Source organism: Syngnathus acus, chromosome 20 (assembly GCF_901709675.1).
Source record: "Syngnathus acus chromosome 20, fSynAcu1.2, whole genome shotgun sequence".
Taxonomy (NCBI): Eukaryota; Metazoa; Chordata; class Actinopteri; order Syngnathiformes; family Syngnathidae; genus Syngnathus; species Syngnathus acus.
This window is the reverse complement of record NC_051104.1, coordinates 1,165,079-1,180,111: the sequence shown is the minus strand read 5'-3', so window position 1 is coordinate 1,180,111 and position 15,033 is coordinate 1,165,079. Positions and strand designations below refer to the sequence as shown.

At 47.7% G+C, this 15,033-nt stretch overlaps 4 protein-coding genes across 9 annotated transcripts; 1 reads left to right on the top strand and 3 right to left on the bottom strand.

The window, feature by feature from the left end:
• Positions 1–219: 219 nt before the first annotated feature.
• Positions 220–1,810, bottom strand: c1qtnf9 (C1q and TNF related 9). Its single transcript, XM_037280374.1, has 3 exons — positions 1,581–1,810; positions 1,450–1,512; positions 220–1,256 (listed from the first exon to the last, which is right to left on the bottom strand). The coding sequence occupies exons 1-3, from the start codon at positions 1,786–1,788 to the stop codon at positions 487–489; spliced, it is 1,041 nt and encodes a 346-aa protein (XP_037136269.1). The 5' UTR covers positions 1,789–1,810; the 3' UTR covers positions 220–486.
• Positions 1,740–5,399, bottom strand: tagln3b (transgelin 3b). Of its 4 annotated transcripts, XM_037280362.1 has the most exons (7): positions 4,876–5,399; positions 4,595–4,694; positions 3,919–4,136; positions 3,497–3,671; positions 3,337–3,439; positions 3,156–3,274; positions 2,689–2,965 (listed from the first exon to the last, which is right to left on the bottom strand). In XM_037280362.1, exons 3-7 carry the CDS (start codon positions 4,096–4,098, stop codon positions 2,937–2,939), a joined length of 606 nt encoding a protein of 201 aa, XP_037136257.1. In that variant the 5' UTR covers positions 4,099–4,136; positions 4,595–4,694; positions 4,876–5,399; the 3' UTR covers positions 2,689–2,936. The 4 variants fall into 4 exon arrangements, with proteins under 4 accessions (XP_037136259.1, XP_037136257.1, XP_037136256.1 ...); XM_037280364.1 differs by lacking the exons at positions 2,689–2,965; positions 4,595–4,694 and adding an exon at positions 1,740–1,828 and having other exon boundaries at positions 4,876–5,396; XM_037280361.1 differs by lacking the exon at positions 4,595–4,694 and having other exon boundaries at positions 4,876–5,397.
• A 945-nt stretch (positions 5,400–6,344) lies between these two features.
• On the bottom strand, positions 6,345–8,203 carry LOC119139532 (mycophenolic acid acyl-glucuronide esterase, mitochondrial-like). The gene is made up of 5 exons (XM_037280340.1): positions 8,047–8,203; positions 7,542–7,728; positions 7,344–7,455; positions 7,043–7,180; positions 6,345–6,957 (listed from the first exon to the last, which is right to left on the bottom strand). The coding sequence occupies exons 1-5, from the start codon at positions 8,138–8,140 to the stop codon at positions 6,616–6,618; spliced, it is 873 nt and encodes a 290-aa protein (XP_037136235.1). The 5' UTR covers positions 8,141–8,203; the 3' UTR covers positions 6,345–6,615.
• A 111-nt stretch (positions 8,204–8,314) lies between these two features.
• On the top strand, positions 8,315–13,364 carry ythdf3 (YTH N(6)-methyladenosine RNA binding protein 3). Of its 3 annotated transcripts, none has more exons than XM_037280249.1 (5): positions 8,315–9,234; positions 9,854–9,923; positions 10,066–10,145; positions 10,308–11,936; positions 12,858–13,364. In XM_037280249.1, exons 1-5 carry the CDS (start codon positions 9,205–9,207, stop codon positions 12,879–12,881), a joined length of 1,833 nt encoding a protein of 610 aa, XP_037136144.1. In that variant the 5' UTR covers positions 8,315–9,204; the 3' UTR covers positions 12,882–13,364. The 3 variants fall into 3 exon arrangements, with proteins under 3 accessions (XP_037136144.1, XP_037136146.1, XP_037136145.1); XM_037280250.1 differs by having other exon boundaries at positions 8,317–9,234; positions 9,899–9,923; XM_037280251.1 differs by lacking the exon at positions 9,854–9,923 and having other exon boundaries at positions 8,316–9,234.
• The last annotated feature ends 1,669 nt before the right edge of the window (positions 13,365–15,033 follow it).

Here is a 15,033-nt window from a genome sequence, read left to right as displayed (position 1 = left end):
AACGAGAGAAATGGGGCGGGGTCCGATAGATCATATTAAAATGTGATTGGCTGACCGCAGGTGACTGTTTTGCTACGAGCCAACCATGTGCTGGTTGGTGGCGTAGCAGTCAAGCCCCTTTTCTCCTCTGAGGAAGCAGTCAAGACTGGACCATCCAGTTGGTGCATTTTTTTCCTCACATTGTTTCACGAGTGTACAGGAAGAAAACATGCAACAGAGGACTTTTTATTTATTTAAATTCTTTATTCTTAAGAGTACAGCAATCCATTAAACAATACCTTGTCATTCAAAGAGAAATGAACAAAGCAGAGTTGAACACAGCATTGAGACACTTGCAGAGAAAACATGCACAAAAAAATGCATCCTTGAAAACTTATTTCTCTTTCATGTATTCACAAGCTGTCTTTCTTCTCTCAATTTACTAATGTATTGTTTTCTTTCCATCTACTTACTTTTGTTATTCCAGATATGCTCGTTCACTCAAAATTAGGCCCCAAAAATAAGGAACCCAGAGAATGTGGTGTCATCATCTTCATCAGCAAAGAGCCCATTGAAAAGTTCTCCCCCGACTACCTGCAGCCACACTTTGTCCCCGGGCTCCAGGTGCAGCACGGTGGCCCCAGCTGCCTGGTCCTCACCGCTCTGGTAGCTGTCGGTGGTGTGAAGTACCTTGACGCCGTTCTTCACCAGGGCCACCTTCACGTTCCTTGAGAAGACGGTGATGTGATAGGTGAAAAAGTATGTGCCGGCTGCCGAGCATGTGAACCTTCCGGTTTGGGGATCGTAATGATTTTGTTGATTGTAAATGATCCTGTCAAACCGGACAGGCGTGTGAGCGGTCGGGAGTTTGCTCTGCACGGTGAGTCCTACGGAGAAGGCGCTTTTGGACATGACCCATGCATCTCCCTGCTCGCCTTTATCGCCCTTGTCTCCTCGAGAGCCCCGGTCCCCCCTGTGACCAAGACCGCCTTTGGGACCAGCAGCGCCCACTTCCCCTTTAGGCCCCAGCCTGCCCGGAGGACCCAAGGGCCCCTGAATGCCTCGATCGCCACTAAGACCAGCTTCTCCCTTTAGACCTTGTGGTCCAGAAGACCCCTCTTCACCTTTGGGTCCCTGGGGTCCGGGTAACCCGAGCTCTCCTTTATTTCCTTTCAGACCGATGGGCCCTTGGATTCCATGAGGCCCCATTTTACCAGGTGGTCCGTGGTCTCCATTGTCCCCCCTTTTCCCCTTGAGCCCCGCTTGACCAGGTGCACCTAGATACATAAATAAACAGAGGAGAATAATTTTTCAGATATAGTTGAGCATCTGTTTATGCTGGAAATATGGAGACACAGGTGTGGAATTCTTTTCGACCAGCTCCTACTTGATACCGCTTATGTGCCAAAGAGGACTAATCCAACAATAACTAATATTTGTTTAAAAAAAGCCAACAGAATAAGCACTTACCAGCCGGACCTCCATCCCCCTTTTGTCCATCTTTTCCCGCTGGTCCCATTGCACCAATTCCACCTGACAGGGACAAAGTTAAGCATAAAAAAAAGACGCCGGCGGCTAACTCTTTAAATGCGGTCATTCACCTGTGTCCCCTTTCTCGCCTCGCAGTCCGTCCCTGCCGTCTCTTCCGGGTACCCCATTGTGGCCCGGGTCCCCAGGGATGCCTGGGTAGCCGCAAACGCACCCCTTGCTATCACCGCTCGGGCCGTCATTTTGCGCAACGCAGCCAAGTCCCAGCAGGAGGAGCAAAAGAGGGACGCTGACGCTCATCGGTGACATCGCTAACCTCATACCGCCTCGATGCGTTATCTTCAAATGGCTTTAATGTGATCTGGGGATCAAAAGTGGAAGAAGTGGAGCGGAACAAAGAACTTTGGACCTTATTTCAATTGGGTGCTTGAGAGTTTTGGGCTTACTTATTGTATTTGCAAGTTACACATCACTTAAGCATGGCTTTAATAGTACACCGAAAGGACAATTTCCATGTTATTCAACCAGATGTTTTTTTTAACACTCAAATTGGATCACCCCACTGGATTTGACTTATTAATTACTTTAATTGATTTCTTGTGGTGGTTCTCAGACATTTTACAGCAAACACCACTTTTGAGTTTTGTCAATACGTTGGTCAACATTTGTGTAGTTTGTCCACAGGAAGCCGCTGCCCTAACGTCCTAATGACTGTGTTGTCCGGCTGCTTCTTTATTATTAGATTGTACTCGGCGAGGAGAGACAAGCGAGCTGGCGGGAGGGACGAACCCCAGGGAAACAGATAAGACAATAACATCTCTGTAAAGTGAACACACCCCTGCATAACAGTGTGGAGAGAAAGTCAACACACTAGGATGCATAATTGTGACTCATAACTGGAAAATTCATTCAATGCATTTTTAATGAGTCTTCAGTGTAAATAAAGTCATTTGATGTATGTACATTATTTGTTGTGCCTTTTAAAGGTTGTTTTAAAAAAAGATTTATCATTGTATTGAGTTTGTTACTGTAAATTAAAAATGTCAATTTTAGTTTGTATTTATTTTGGGGAAGATAATGTCATTAGCAATTTACTACTGAACTAAAAAAAAGTGTGAAAAAATATGACTATTTTTTGTAAGACATTTTGGTACAATAAAGAGTTTACGTTTAATTTGATCGATGGTTTTCAAGTAAAATAAAATTGGCATTCACTTTTCATTTTTTAAACCATTGTGGATTACTTTATTAAAATCAGGGGGAAAAAAAATCAGTTGATGATTTTCTATACACAAGCACACTAACATTCTATTCATGTGTTTTATTATTTTCTAAACCAGGCACGACGTGAGGCCGACTGAGCACACGATCGATGGCATAATAAAGCAACAACCGTGGTTAATGCCATTCAAAGACACATGCCTTTTTCGCAGCATCCATCAACACTCATGGCTTGTCTGACATTTTCATCATATGTCAGCTGGGTTACATTGGGGGACTTAGGAGTCGCACGTCAAGTCGTAAAGTGGAAGTGACAGCGGCGCGGCAGAATGGAAGACACAAAGAGGAGAAGAAAGCAGCAGTTTCAGGGAGGTTAGGTTCGGTTAGCAGAAGGCAGAAGAGGCTACGTTACACAGGGTGGAGGAAGCGAGGCCGGCCGGTCTTCTACATGATCTGACGGTGCATACCGTAGCCCGTCATGCCCGACTGAGACGCTCCGCGATTGCTGCCCATCTGAAGGCTGATCAGACTCTGGCCCTGGCGCAGCTGCTCCTCGGTGAACTCCCGCCGATAGCCCTGTGCTTTCCTGCGGGCAGATGGTTAGGGGGAGTAATGGCGGCGACACGGAGATGATGGAATGGATTTTACCTGTGGAACCAGTCTGGGTCGCCTTTGTAGAGGCCGTCGTTATTGGTGACGGCCACGCTGCCCAACGCCATCAGGGTCCTTTGCACCGCAGCCATATCCTTCCCTGTAATGGACAATTTGAGCGGTTGCAAACTAAAATTTTGGCTTCAAAGTGACTCACCTTCCCAGAGGTCCACTGTTTGGAAGATATCCGTTTTGGTGACCCCGTAGGCTTCGGCAGCTTGCAGGAACTGAGATATTTTCTCCATTTGCTTGAAGGCCATCTGGGATTCTGAAATCTTCCTGACCGGCTCCTTGTCTTTAGGATAAAGGCTGTTGATGAGCCGACACAGGACCTGGAAAGCACAAGGGAGTGTGTGCGTGTGTGGGGGGGGAGAGATATTTACACACACATACACACACGACTGGCCACTTCATTAGGTACATATTTAAAATAGAACTAATTTCCTGCTATTGAAGTCAAGATGAATTTTTACTAAAAATCAATTTTCTTGAACGAGTGCAGTGAATGAGTTAAACGCCGCCTTTGACAGTTTGATTTGAATAATTCAGATGTTTCTTCTATTTTAGAGTCACACTCACCGTCCCATCCATGAGCCATTTCTGGAAGGCCTCCCTGCCCGCCGGCGGCTTCTCCACGCTGCCGGCGCACTGGGCCACGATCCAGTCGACGAGCCGCTGCTCCAGGTCCGGGTCGTATTTCTGCTCGATCTTTTCTTGCACCTCTCGGCTCAGGCCATAAGTGGGGCCTCTGTTTGCCATGGCAACACTTCCCAGATGTTTCACCTGGCGATGACGACCTGGAGGGAAGAACACAGATAATCATATTGTGATATTATGTCCACTTTTACAATCCACAAAGTAATGATAATCAAGTTTTCCTTATTTTTTATGATACAGAATGTCTGTAGGTTTTGTGATCTTACAATTATTCTAGACACTATGCTGAAAGTAGCCCCAGAATATTTTTATTATAGTTTTGGAGTAATCTAAAAAAGATAACCACAATATTAGGAACACCTCACAATGATAACTTGAGGAAAAATATTTTATAGTCAGTGACCACAATATTAAGTGGAAGTGGTGTCTTCATGAGAGCCGTTCTTAATATTTGGACCTTTATGTGGAAATAATTTCAGGAGACCATCATATTAGGCACACTCTGTATGATGCAGAATAAAAATATAAGTAAAAACATAAAGCCACATGGCACCATGACATCTCGTAGAGTTTTGAATGCCTTGATGTGCATGTGTACCTAATCAAGTGGCCTGAAAGGAAGGGTGTGGTCCCTGGCAGATATCCCATCCAGAGACACATTATTGCTACGCAACTGCCTCAAACCCGTTTCCGGCATACTGCAAAAACATAAATAAATAAAAGGGTCTCTCGTGCATAGAACTACATGGGGTTTATTTTTAGCCCTGCGTTGAAAATTACTGACGTCAGCACTTTGACGATAGCATGCATGTCATTGCGCATGTTAAACGTAGATAGATAATTTGTGAAACACACACACACACGTGCCAGTTGACTTACAATTCGAGAAGCTGTTGCGTGGTCACGTCCCACCTCGTCACAACAGCGTGTCAATTCCACGGAGGATGCCGGAGTCCTGGAGCATCCATGAAGGGCATTCAGAAGCGCGTGTGGGGCGCTCAATCTCACTTGTGTGTGGGAGGTAGGGGGGGGGAGGACACGCCTTTTTATGTATACTCGGGACGGAGGGAGGGGGGGGGCTAACGCGGCCAGCAGTCTTTGCAGCTACTGGAAGCATCACTATTGATGCGCTTATTGATTGTTTCGCCCCTATTGTGCATTTTGACCCAAGCGAAAACATGAATGGGCTGCTGCAGAATTTTCAACCCGATGTGATGTGATGTAAAAAATAAATAAAAATAATAACAATTAAAAAAAAAACTGTAGTCGTAAAGGATGACGTGCATTTTGCACCTCAATTTAAATCAGCTCATTATCAGCACATTTTGCTTCACGGTGTTGAGGTTTGACTTTCGACTCCCGACCTAAATCCTATGGAGAACCTGTGGAGCATTTTTAAAAGGAATTACCGTTTTTTTCCATGTATAATGCGCCCCCATGTATAATACGCACCCTAAAAATGGCATGTTGATGCTGGAAAAAAGCCTGTACCCATGTATAATACGCACCCAAATTTTGACTCCTACTTAAGTCCGTAAACGTAAAATTATTTCAGAAAAAAGATCATCTTTGGGAACAACCGGATGTTATTCTGCCGGTCAGTATCCCTGCCCATGCGCTAGCAAACTCAATAGCGAAGAAATGTTTCGGATAAGTGTAGGGTACATTGTGACAGCAAACGAGCAGGTGATCGAGCAAGCGTCTGATACGAGAGCATTGTGTTCGTATGGAGCGTGTTTGAAGTGAACAGCAGAGAAGAAAGCGCATCTGTAATGGCGGCCTCCGTATGATATCCGGATAAAAAAAAATGTAAAAAAAATAAAAAAAATTGTACCCATGTATAATGCGCACCCCAGATTTTTGGACAATAAATTAGTTAAATTTTGCGCATTATACATGGAAAAAACGGTACCTACTCTGGGATGCATTTAAAAAAAAAAAAAAAAACACACACACATTGTGGTTCTTTTGTTGAGTAAAATGCTCATTAGCATGAAAGCTAACCACACAAAAATGTAAATCACATTTTGGAACACTGAACAAAGCCAAGGCCAAATAATTTAAAACACAGCTGTGCACGTTTGGGTTCAGGGTAGACCACCCTGTTGCTCCAACCTCATAAATAAAGTCCAACACGGGGAACAGGCGCCTTCGATTGATGTTCTCACCCATGCGTGAGGACACAAAGATGACAGACGAGGGGCGAGGTAAAAGGTCGCGGGACTCCGTTAAAAGTGATAGGCGCCGCCCCGTTGAGCACAGTCCGGCGAGGTGCCGATTGCATGTTAATGATCAACAGCCCAGCTGGTCAAGCTGACAAACATGCAGAACACTGTTGTCACGATGAATGAAAGAAAGAGCTGCACTGACAGTGTGCAGAGATTTTATTGGGCCCACAAGGGTGAAATGTGATTTTAAGAAAAGGCACAGGAACTCTATAGACTTGTGTCATTATAAAGGAAGGAGGAGAAGCAACAGGAGAAGTGAGTGACCCGTCTAATACTGAAACACAACTTATATGCAAACGAAACACAAAGATGCTGAAGGTCATTTTTGGCAGAAGCAACTTGCCTTGTTTGGTAGTAAACAGTCTTTCGACGGCGTCCCGGTACCTTGTAATCACACCAAGGTGGTCAACTTGTCTATGAGGTCGTCGATGGTGTAGACCATGAGCTTGATGTCGTCCTTCTCCGACATGCGGTGCTGGCCGTGCCGCCGCAGGATGATGTCCACGTCAGCGCTCAGCACGCGGTCGGCCACCTGCATGGAGATGTGCCACGGCACGTCCTCGTCCTTCAGGCCGTGGATGAGGCGCACGGGGCACGTGACCGGGAGAGGACTGTGCAGCACGCAGTGGTTCTCGGCCTCGTGCAGGAAGTCCATGCTGAACTTGTAAAGGCCCTCCTCAGAGTGCTTGGTCGGTAGCGTCCACTCGCCTTTCTCCTGCAACTGCATCTTTGTCTATGCGGCACAACATTGATGAGTCAGACAAAGGCTTCAAAATGGTGGCAGCACTGCGTTGGACAGCACGTGAAAACAGTCCCACCTCCAGTGGAAGAGAGTTGAACGAGGTGACAATGTGGTCAGCGGCAGTGGAGATGCCCACCAGCGCAGCCGTTTTCTCCGGGCGCGCGATGGCAGCCAGCAGCATGAGCCATCCTCCGATACTGGAGCCCACAAGTATCTACAAGCACACAAGAGCACGGTTGAGTATATGATGCAAGAACCAACAACTTGTACCTAATGGTGTGTCCTTTGAGCATTCAATTCATGGCAGTGTGGTAACACAGTGACAACTAGTGGCAAGACAATGACACTCTTGATGACTCTTTGAGGATGCGAATCACCTGTGGGCCCTCTGCATATTCATCCAGCATAAAAAGGACATCTTTTTTCCACGTGCCGATGGTCCCCTCTGCTAGGACCCCTTCTGAGAGCCCGTGTCCAGTGTAGTCGAACCTGTGTGAGTACAAAAAGGTGCAGAACACCACCATCAAACGTGCCTGAATAAGCTCACTACACAAGCGTTCTTTCTGATGGCTCACCTGAGGCAAGAGTGTCCGAGTGACCGGCAGAATTCTTCCAGCGCTTCAGCTTTCTGACCATTCATGTTGGACCCGTAACCAGGCAGGAAGACCACGCCAGGACTTTTGCCCTTCACCCTCCTACAGGCCAATTTAGGAAGATCCGGCCTGGTGGCATACTGGACTGTGGACTTGTGTCTTCTGTCTCCTGGTGGACACACACGTACATAGCATGTTATGTAAATGTCAACATGGAAAGAACATGACAAGGTGGAAGACAAACTATTCAAGAGAATTTCACTACTGGTGGAATCATGTTTAAGACTAGCCAAAGACGGGATGAAGGCATCAATGACAATCAAATTGAATCAAATTGTGATGTAATTAATTTAGTGACGAGCACAAAATGTACAGCTCAAGATTTTTAAAACGACGCAGTCCATCAAAGCCACACCCCCTCGTGTCTTCCCGAGCGATTACCAGCCGTGTTTAGCACGTCGAGACAACAATTAAAAACCGTACAAACCTTTCGAGTGTGTGTCAGATGAAGCGGCGAAGTTTCCATGGCTTAAAAAACGCGAAAGTCCTCTGCGACAAGACCTCAGCGCGACGACTGCCATACTGGAGAGCAAGCAACCGATGAGAAAGTCTCGCGAGAAATGGCCTCCAAATCTCGTTTAAGGTAATCGCTTCTGGTTCACACACAGCAACATAGATATCATTAATACATAGATCCCGCCGAGCGTTTCTTTCACCTGCTGGGTCAGACGAGCGTGTCCGCCATATTGAATGTGTTTGCGCTAACCATGTCAACGTGGCAAAAGTGTGCGCACATTGTACTTATTTCAGAGATTGGTTTCTATGCATCCATCATTTGAAGATAATTTCTGAAAGGTTTATGAAACTTCTGAAAGGTCCGAGTATTCTGAATAGAAAGTGAATGAAACTGCTGGCCGGAGTGCGGGTGGGGGTATATGATGTTGCACGAGTCACACACTATACTCTGTTATAGTCAAACTCGAAGGGAGTATAGGCTTGCCTGTTTGAACATAAAAACTTGACACTTGTGTAGGGTCGTAATTTATAGGTAATAACAGTGCGTCGATCGCAAGTGGTTTGGCGGTTTAACACACCAGTGCTAGTCGAAGCAGGGTAGGCTAAAGGACGGTGGAGGGGCTTTAAAATGTTCAAATGGCTCAATTTAGCTATTATGAAAAAACGTAGTGGGGCATCTGGTGAGTTTGTGACTGTCATGTGAAGTGTCAGAGTGGAACATGACTCAGAGCGTCACAAGCGGAAGGTCACCGAGCGGAGGAGCGGAGCGGAAGCGGGACTCTGCGAAAAAAAAAAAAGAAGCCAGTCCGCCATTGTGGAAGATGGCAGGGGGCGATATTCCCGTAAAACGCTCGTCACTTTCCCGTTGACTCACTCCCGCGTTCCTCCCCGTTCGCTCCGACACCACCTCGTTCACGGGCGAATTTAGTCGTCTATAAACGGCCACGACGTCGTGTGCTCCCGGGGGTCTCCGCTGCCGCCGCCGCTGCCTAAACGCTCGCGGAAGGATCGGACAGCCGGAGAACCGAGGCAGGGAGGCGGGAGGGGAGGGAGAGAGCGCGGCGGAGGAGGAGTGCACACGGGCGGAAGGACAGTGTGCTGAGCAGCCATCGGCCCCGCTTCCTGGAGGATGTCTGCGACCACAGTGGACCACCAGCAGGTCGGTTTCGGCCACGCTTAGCTTCGGTTGACGGTAGGCCGGGGATCGGTTCGTGTAGGCGGGCTGGATTGCTGGGAAAGTTTGCCGACAGCAGTTCGATCCTATTGGGGATGCCACATAAAAAAAAAAAAAAAAATAAGGCTGCGATATGCGACAGCTTTTAGCCGCCCGGAAACGCAGGCAGGCCGATCCGCGTTCATGGTGGGAGCCGGTTGAAGCCGGTCGGCGATGCGGCACCTTTGAGCAGGATGCATCGGCGTCTGACATCGGCTTAATAATAAGAACCAAGCAGGCTGCAAGCTCCAGTTAGCCACTGACATGCTCATCCACTAAAACCACAGCATCATGCGTGTGCTGAGGCAGTCATTCCCAGCCAGTGAGCCGTAAGAAATCATCAGGTGTGCCCTGAGAAGTCCTTCAGTTTCACTTCATCCGTCCGAAAATTATTTATTCACGGCAAATAATGCATCCTTGTTCTACCGCTACTATCTAAGCCAGCAATGTACACTGACGGATAGAATGATCAAATGCTCTTCCACTAGATGTCAGAGGTACACAATAAACCTTTCCTATCGACTTTTTGTGCCGGTTTAGTTTGGTGGTGTGCCTTGTTCCATAGCTCGGTGAAGATTGTGCTAATACAATCTTTTTTCCACCATTCCAGAGACCGAAAGGACAGGGAAATAAAGGTAAGTGACTGTGGAGGTACATTCTGGTCCAAAAATGTACCCTCGTTTTCCAGGATACATGGCTGCACGGATATTACCGAAAATGAAATATTCATGTGTGCTATTCCCGCGGTGATTTAATGTTGCCTTCTTTTCCACGCAGTGCAAAACGGATCAATGCATCAAAAGGACGGAGTGAACGACGATGACTTTGAGCCTTACATAAGCAGCCAGACAAATCAGGTAATACGGAATCGTTGCGCCCATGCGCCGTGTCCTCGCTGCAAAGAACCGGTCAATGTACAGCATAACCGGGTGCCATTCAAAAGTGACGTCACAGATGCAAAGACTCACCCTTTGGCATTCATTCATTTGATCTGTCTTCTCGATGTCTTCACCACGCAGGATAACAGCTACCCACCCATGTCTGATCCCTACATGCCCAGCTACTACGCGCCGTCCATCGGATTCCCGTATTCTTTGGGAGAGGCCGCCTGGTCCACAGCGGGAGACCCACCCATGCCCTACCTGACCACTTACGGACAAATGAGCAATGGCGAGCCGCACTTCATCCCCGACGGCGTGTTCAGCCAGCCGGGCGCCCTGGGCAACACGCCTCCCTTCCTGGGCCAGCACGGTTTCAACTTTTTCCCCAGCAACGCCGACTTTTCCACCTGGGGTACCAGCGTGTCCCAGGGTCAGTCCACGCAGAGCTCCGTCTACAGTAATAGCTATGGCTACGCGCCCAGCTCACTGGGCCGTGCCATTGCCGACGGACAAGCCGGCTTCGGGAGTGACGCGCAGCTCAGTAAGATGCCGGTGTTGAACAGCATCGAGCAGAGCATGGCGGGGCTCAAACTGGGTACGGACATGGTCGCGGCCGTCACCAAAACGGTGGGCTCGCCCCTACTGGGCACCGCCGGGATGAGCAGCATGGCGGCCAACAATTTCCCGCCTTCCGCGAGCACGTCGGCAGGGAAACCGGCCTCGTGGGCGGCCGTGGCCAAGAAGCCGGCCAAGCCGCAACTCAAGGCCAAGCCCAAAGCCAACATGGGGATGGTGGGCACCGCCATCCCTCCGCCGCCCATAAAGCACAACATGAACATTGATACCTGGGACGACAAGGGCCCCCTGAACAAGCCGCCGCTAGCTCAGACGATGCTGCCGACGCCGCCTTTGGTGCAGCAGCCTCTTCTGGCCCAGCCGGCGGCCTTGCTGCAGAGCCCTTTGCCCCATCAGCCTCAACACCAGCACCAACCCTTCCACCTCCAGACCCTCCAGTCCCCGCAACACCATCCGCCGCTCCCGCACGGCCCCCTGCACCTCTCCCACCCCGGCCCCCTGCAGGCCCTCCATCAGCATCAGCCCCAGCCGCCGGGCCCGCCGCCCAGCCGCTGGGTGGCTCCCAGGAACCGAGGCGACGGCTTCGGCGTGGGCATCCCCGTGAGCGCCTCGCTGTGCCCGAGCGAAGTGCACCCGGTGCTGGAGAAACTGCGCGCCCTCAACAACTACAACCCCAAAGAGTTTGAGTGGAACTTGAAAAATGGACGCGTTTTCATCATCAAGAGCTATTCGGAAGACGACATCCACCGCTCCATCAAGTACTCCATCTGGTGCAGCACCGAACACGGCAACAAGCGTCTGGACGGGGCCTACCGCTCGCTGGGCGGCAAGGGGCCCTTGTACCTGCTCTTCAGCGTCAACGGCAGCGGCCACTTCTGCGGCGTGGCCGAGATGCGCTCGCCGGTGGACTACAACGCCTACGCCGGTGTCTGGTCTCAGGACAAGTGGAAGGGCAAGTTCGAGGTCAAGTGGGCCTTCATCAAGGACGTACCCAACAACCAGTTGCGACACATCCGGCTGGAGAACAATGACAACAAGCCGGTGACCAACTCCAGGGACACTCAGGAGGTGCCCCTGGAGAAGGCCAAGCAAGTGCTTAAAATTATCGCCACTTACAAGCATACCACCTCAATCTTTGATGACTTTGCACATTACGAGAAGCGCCAGGAAGAAGAGGAGGCCATGCGGAAGGTAAGATCAACGACAACAGCTGTGTGAAATTTATAAAAAAAAATTTAAAAAGTGAGACACTTTCAGAGTAGTTCATCATCTGAAGTATCTGAGTGTACTGCAACTTGTTTGCATGCATGTGACTCAGTCAGCGGGGCACTTCCCTCAAACACGCACGCACTCGTTTCACTGAGTTATCGCCTGGAAAAAAAAAAAAATCAGCTGATCCACCTGCTCAGTCTGGTTAAGTGGAAGTTCCCGGCATGTCATGCTTGCTGATGAGCAGTGTTGAATCAATAAATAAAAACTAAAAGCCCAATTTAGCGACAGCCATCTCGCCAGTCTGAGAGGGGAGGGATACCCGGGAAGTTGGAGGGGGGGGGCCTTGAAATAGCCCACATTCCCGGCATTCCCCGTTCGGAGACAAAGGCAGATGCAGGCTGATGAGCTCTCTTTGAACGCCGAGCTTGTGTCCGCAACCTTACTCACACTCTCGGTTTTAAGGCTGAAGGTGTTTGGCTTGAATGATTAATCGAATTCAAATCGACATTGCGATGTAGCCAAATGCAATTTTTAAATCACAAAAAATAATTTGGATAAGGGGACGTGTAGTACACTCGTTAAAAAAAAAAAAAGCGCGTGGTGCTGTACTCATAATCAAGACATTGAGTATATTCATAGTAACGACGCCCGGAGTTATCAGTGTGCAAGTCAGCCGCACAAAAGCTTTCATTCAGCTGTGGTGTCTTTTCATTAGTGTCACCGTAGCAACCGATCAATTGCGATTTGATCTAAAGGCACAATTTAGTCACAAAGAGTAGAAATGGGTAAGCAGACATATCCTAAAATTTGTCGCTCGCTATTCAGACAGAATCCAAACAAGCTGGCGGCTGTTGGTGACCCTTCCAATAATGTCTTCTCTCTCGCTCTCTCTTTTGGCAGGAACGTGGTCGAAATAAATCCTAACCGCTGAGCAAAAAAAAAACCAGACATGCGGCATTGACGTTGGACCTTCAAAACAACGACAAGTGCGGCAAAAGTCGCTTCGCCGCGAGGATGACGACAAACGCTCGACGTGTGTGTGTGTGTCTCCATTTTCAAAGTCGGCTGCTTTGAAAGCACTTTCATCCCCCCCTCACTGTTTTTAACTTAGTTTACAACTAACTGACTAATCTACTTAGACACCATCTTGTTTTCATTTTTTATTTGTAATCATGTTTAGCCTCTCTTGTTTGGAATCAGTATTCTGGTGAGTTAATTAATTGGGGAAACACAATCACACCAATCAGAGGATGTATTAACAACATGCATACCAAAAGAATGCAACGGCAGGCTCATCTTTTCTTTCTATTTTTCCTTCTTGTGATTCTCAAGTGCTTTCTGTCTGAGGAGAATGTGGCCGACCTCACTAGCGACAATAAAGAAATGAGCCGTGTTTAGCGAAAAAAAAACCAACAACTTATGTTTGTCTTCATTTAGACCAAGTTGAGTGGATGATGATTAAAGCTGACGGTTAACATACGCCCCATTGATTACTTCTGCTCAGATTTACAGGCAATTACTTTTGTTTAGTCAAATTGAAAGTCGCCAAACACAACGACAATTTATTGCTTCTATTTACAGTAATTGTAGTTTCCTTTTGGAATATTTAGCCTTATGTGCTAAGTCCAACATACCGCATCTGTCCACGAGAGGACGCCATCCGTCCACTATTATTTTGTTCTGTGGTCAAACATAAAGCCCCCTATAAACAGCAAGCCCAACTCCCCAAGAGCCAATTAAACTAGGACTAGAAGCATTTGTTGTGACTCCACGGCTTTTTTATTTTTTTTATTATTATTTAGCCAGCTGCTTTACTAATGCCAGCTTGACAAAGCTGCGCAGTGAGCGCGGGAGGAGTGTGAAAAATCTCCCATTGTGTGCGTCTAGGGAGGGAGGGAGGGAGGGAGGGGGGGGGGGGGGGGCGAAGAAAGCTGTAATTTTAACACTGCAGGCTTTTGGATTGGCGACTTGTTACCTTGAGGAGGGTTTTTTTTGGAGGGGGGACACACACTTGCCACTTTTACCGTGAACAGCAAATTTCTCATAATAAATACCCTGGCTGTTTCAGAACATCTACTTTTAGTCCCGTTTTGTCACTAATGGATAGATGGATGGAAAAAGGTTAGTAACGGCAATAATAAACATAAATAATAGTCGAAGGCAGGACAAGGTTAAGTATAATGGCTTGCGCTTTCAAGGCGCTAAATTAAGAAATAAAACCAGACGAAATCATCAGTGGGCTTTTTACTTCGTGCCGCAGCGAAAAAGGGAGGAAAGCGAAGAAAAAAAAATGTGAGCTTTTGATTGACAACTTGCTGCCATTTGTGAGGCTGTCTGCTGCCATGGTTACCTCATTACAAGAGAAGCCGCGCACCCTTTCTCACCATGCCACGAGCTCCCACGAGAAAGATCATTTGTAATTGTCAGCTAATATTTGCTTTAAACCTGTCAAAGCAAAGCACCGGATTATGATTTTAATGATGAACATGTCCCACACGAGTTTCATTCACACGAAAAAAGTGCCCGTTTTGTGTGGCTGATTTGCTACATTGCGCGCAGTAACATTTCAGCAACACTGTAAAGCGCTTACAAGCGGTGTTATAGTTTCCAGACATCGTAAAAATGCATCCCGATTAACTTTTATGTGCGCATCCTCATGACAATTACGTTTGTTTTGTTTTGTTTTTTACAGCTATGTACTCCACAAATATGGCGTCGTGTGACGCACTTAAAGTCCCACGGCAAGCAATACAGATATGGTCAACGTGTTTGGGCACTCACTGACACACACACACACGCGCGCGCGTGCACACACACACACACACATACAAATATACACACATGCCTAATGTCATATGGCTGACATACATGAACCTGTGCAGTGACACATTCCACAAAGATGGCCGACTTACAGAGATGTTTTACATTTTTCTGCCATTCTTTCTAAGCAGTTATGCCTTGGTCTCATTTTAGCCATTTCTTTTAACCAAACACACACACACATACACACGCAGACTTTTGGCATTTTATTCTGAATAGCAGCGCAGGTGACCTTCCATGTGAATCGCTGTCCTTT

What these genes read in the sequence shown, in the direction of transcription:
- ythdf3 (XM_037280249.1), top strand. Translation starts at nt 9,205, where the DNA reads ATGTCTGCGACCACAGTGGACCACCAGCAG. An exon ending in TAAGCAGCCAGACAAATCAG is followed by an intron (nt 10,146 to 10,307) that starts GTAATACGGAAT and finishes TTCACCACGCAG; the next exon opens with GATAACAGCTACCCACCCAT. An exon ending in AAGAGGAGGCCATGCGGAAG is followed by an intron (nt 11,937 to 12,857) that starts GTAAGATCAACG and finishes CTCTTTTGGCAG; the next exon opens with GAACGTGGTCGAAATAAATC.
- c1qtnf9 (XM_037280374.1), bottom strand. Translation starts at nt 1,788, where the DNA reads ATGAGGTTAGCGATGTCACCGATGAGCGTCAGCGTCCCTCTTTTGCTC. An exon ending in AGGCGAGAAAGGGGACACAG is followed by an intron (nt 1,513 to 1,580) that starts GTGAATGACCGC and finishes TGTCCCTGTCAG; the next exon opens with GTGGAATTGGTGCAATGGGA. An exon ending in GGGGGATGGAGGTCCGGCTG is followed by an intron (nt 1,257 to 1,449) that starts GTAAGTGCTTAT and finishes TTATGTATCTAG; the next exon opens with GTGCACCTGGTCAAGCGGGG.
- tagln3b (XM_037280362.1), bottom strand. Translation starts at nt 4,098, where the DNA reads ATGGCAAACAGAGGCCCCACTTATGGCCTGAGCCGAGAGGTGCAAGAA. An exon ending in GACCCAGACTGGTTCCACAG is followed by an intron (nt 3,275 to 3,336) that starts GTAAAATCCATT and finishes ATCTGCCCGCAG; the next exon opens with GAAAGCACAGGGCTATCGGC. An exon ending in GTCGGGCATGACGGGCTACG is followed by an intron (nt 2,966 to 3,155) that starts GTATGCACCGTC and finishes GCGACTCCTAAG; the next exon opens with TCCCCCAATGTAACCCAGCT.
- LOC119139532 (XM_037280340.1), bottom strand. Translation starts at nt 8,140, where the DNA reads ATGGCAGTCGTCGCGCTGAGGTCTTGTCGCAGAGGACTTTCGCGTTTT. An exon ending in ATCTGACACACACTCGAAAG is followed by an intron (nt 7,729 to 8,046) that starts GTTTGTACGGTT and finishes TGTGTCCACCAG; the next exon opens with GAGACAGAAGACACAAGTCC. An exon ending in CTCGGACACTCTTGCCTCAG is followed by an intron (nt 7,456 to 7,541) that starts GTGAGCCATCAG and finishes GTACTCACACAG; the next exon opens with GTTCGACTACACTGGACACG.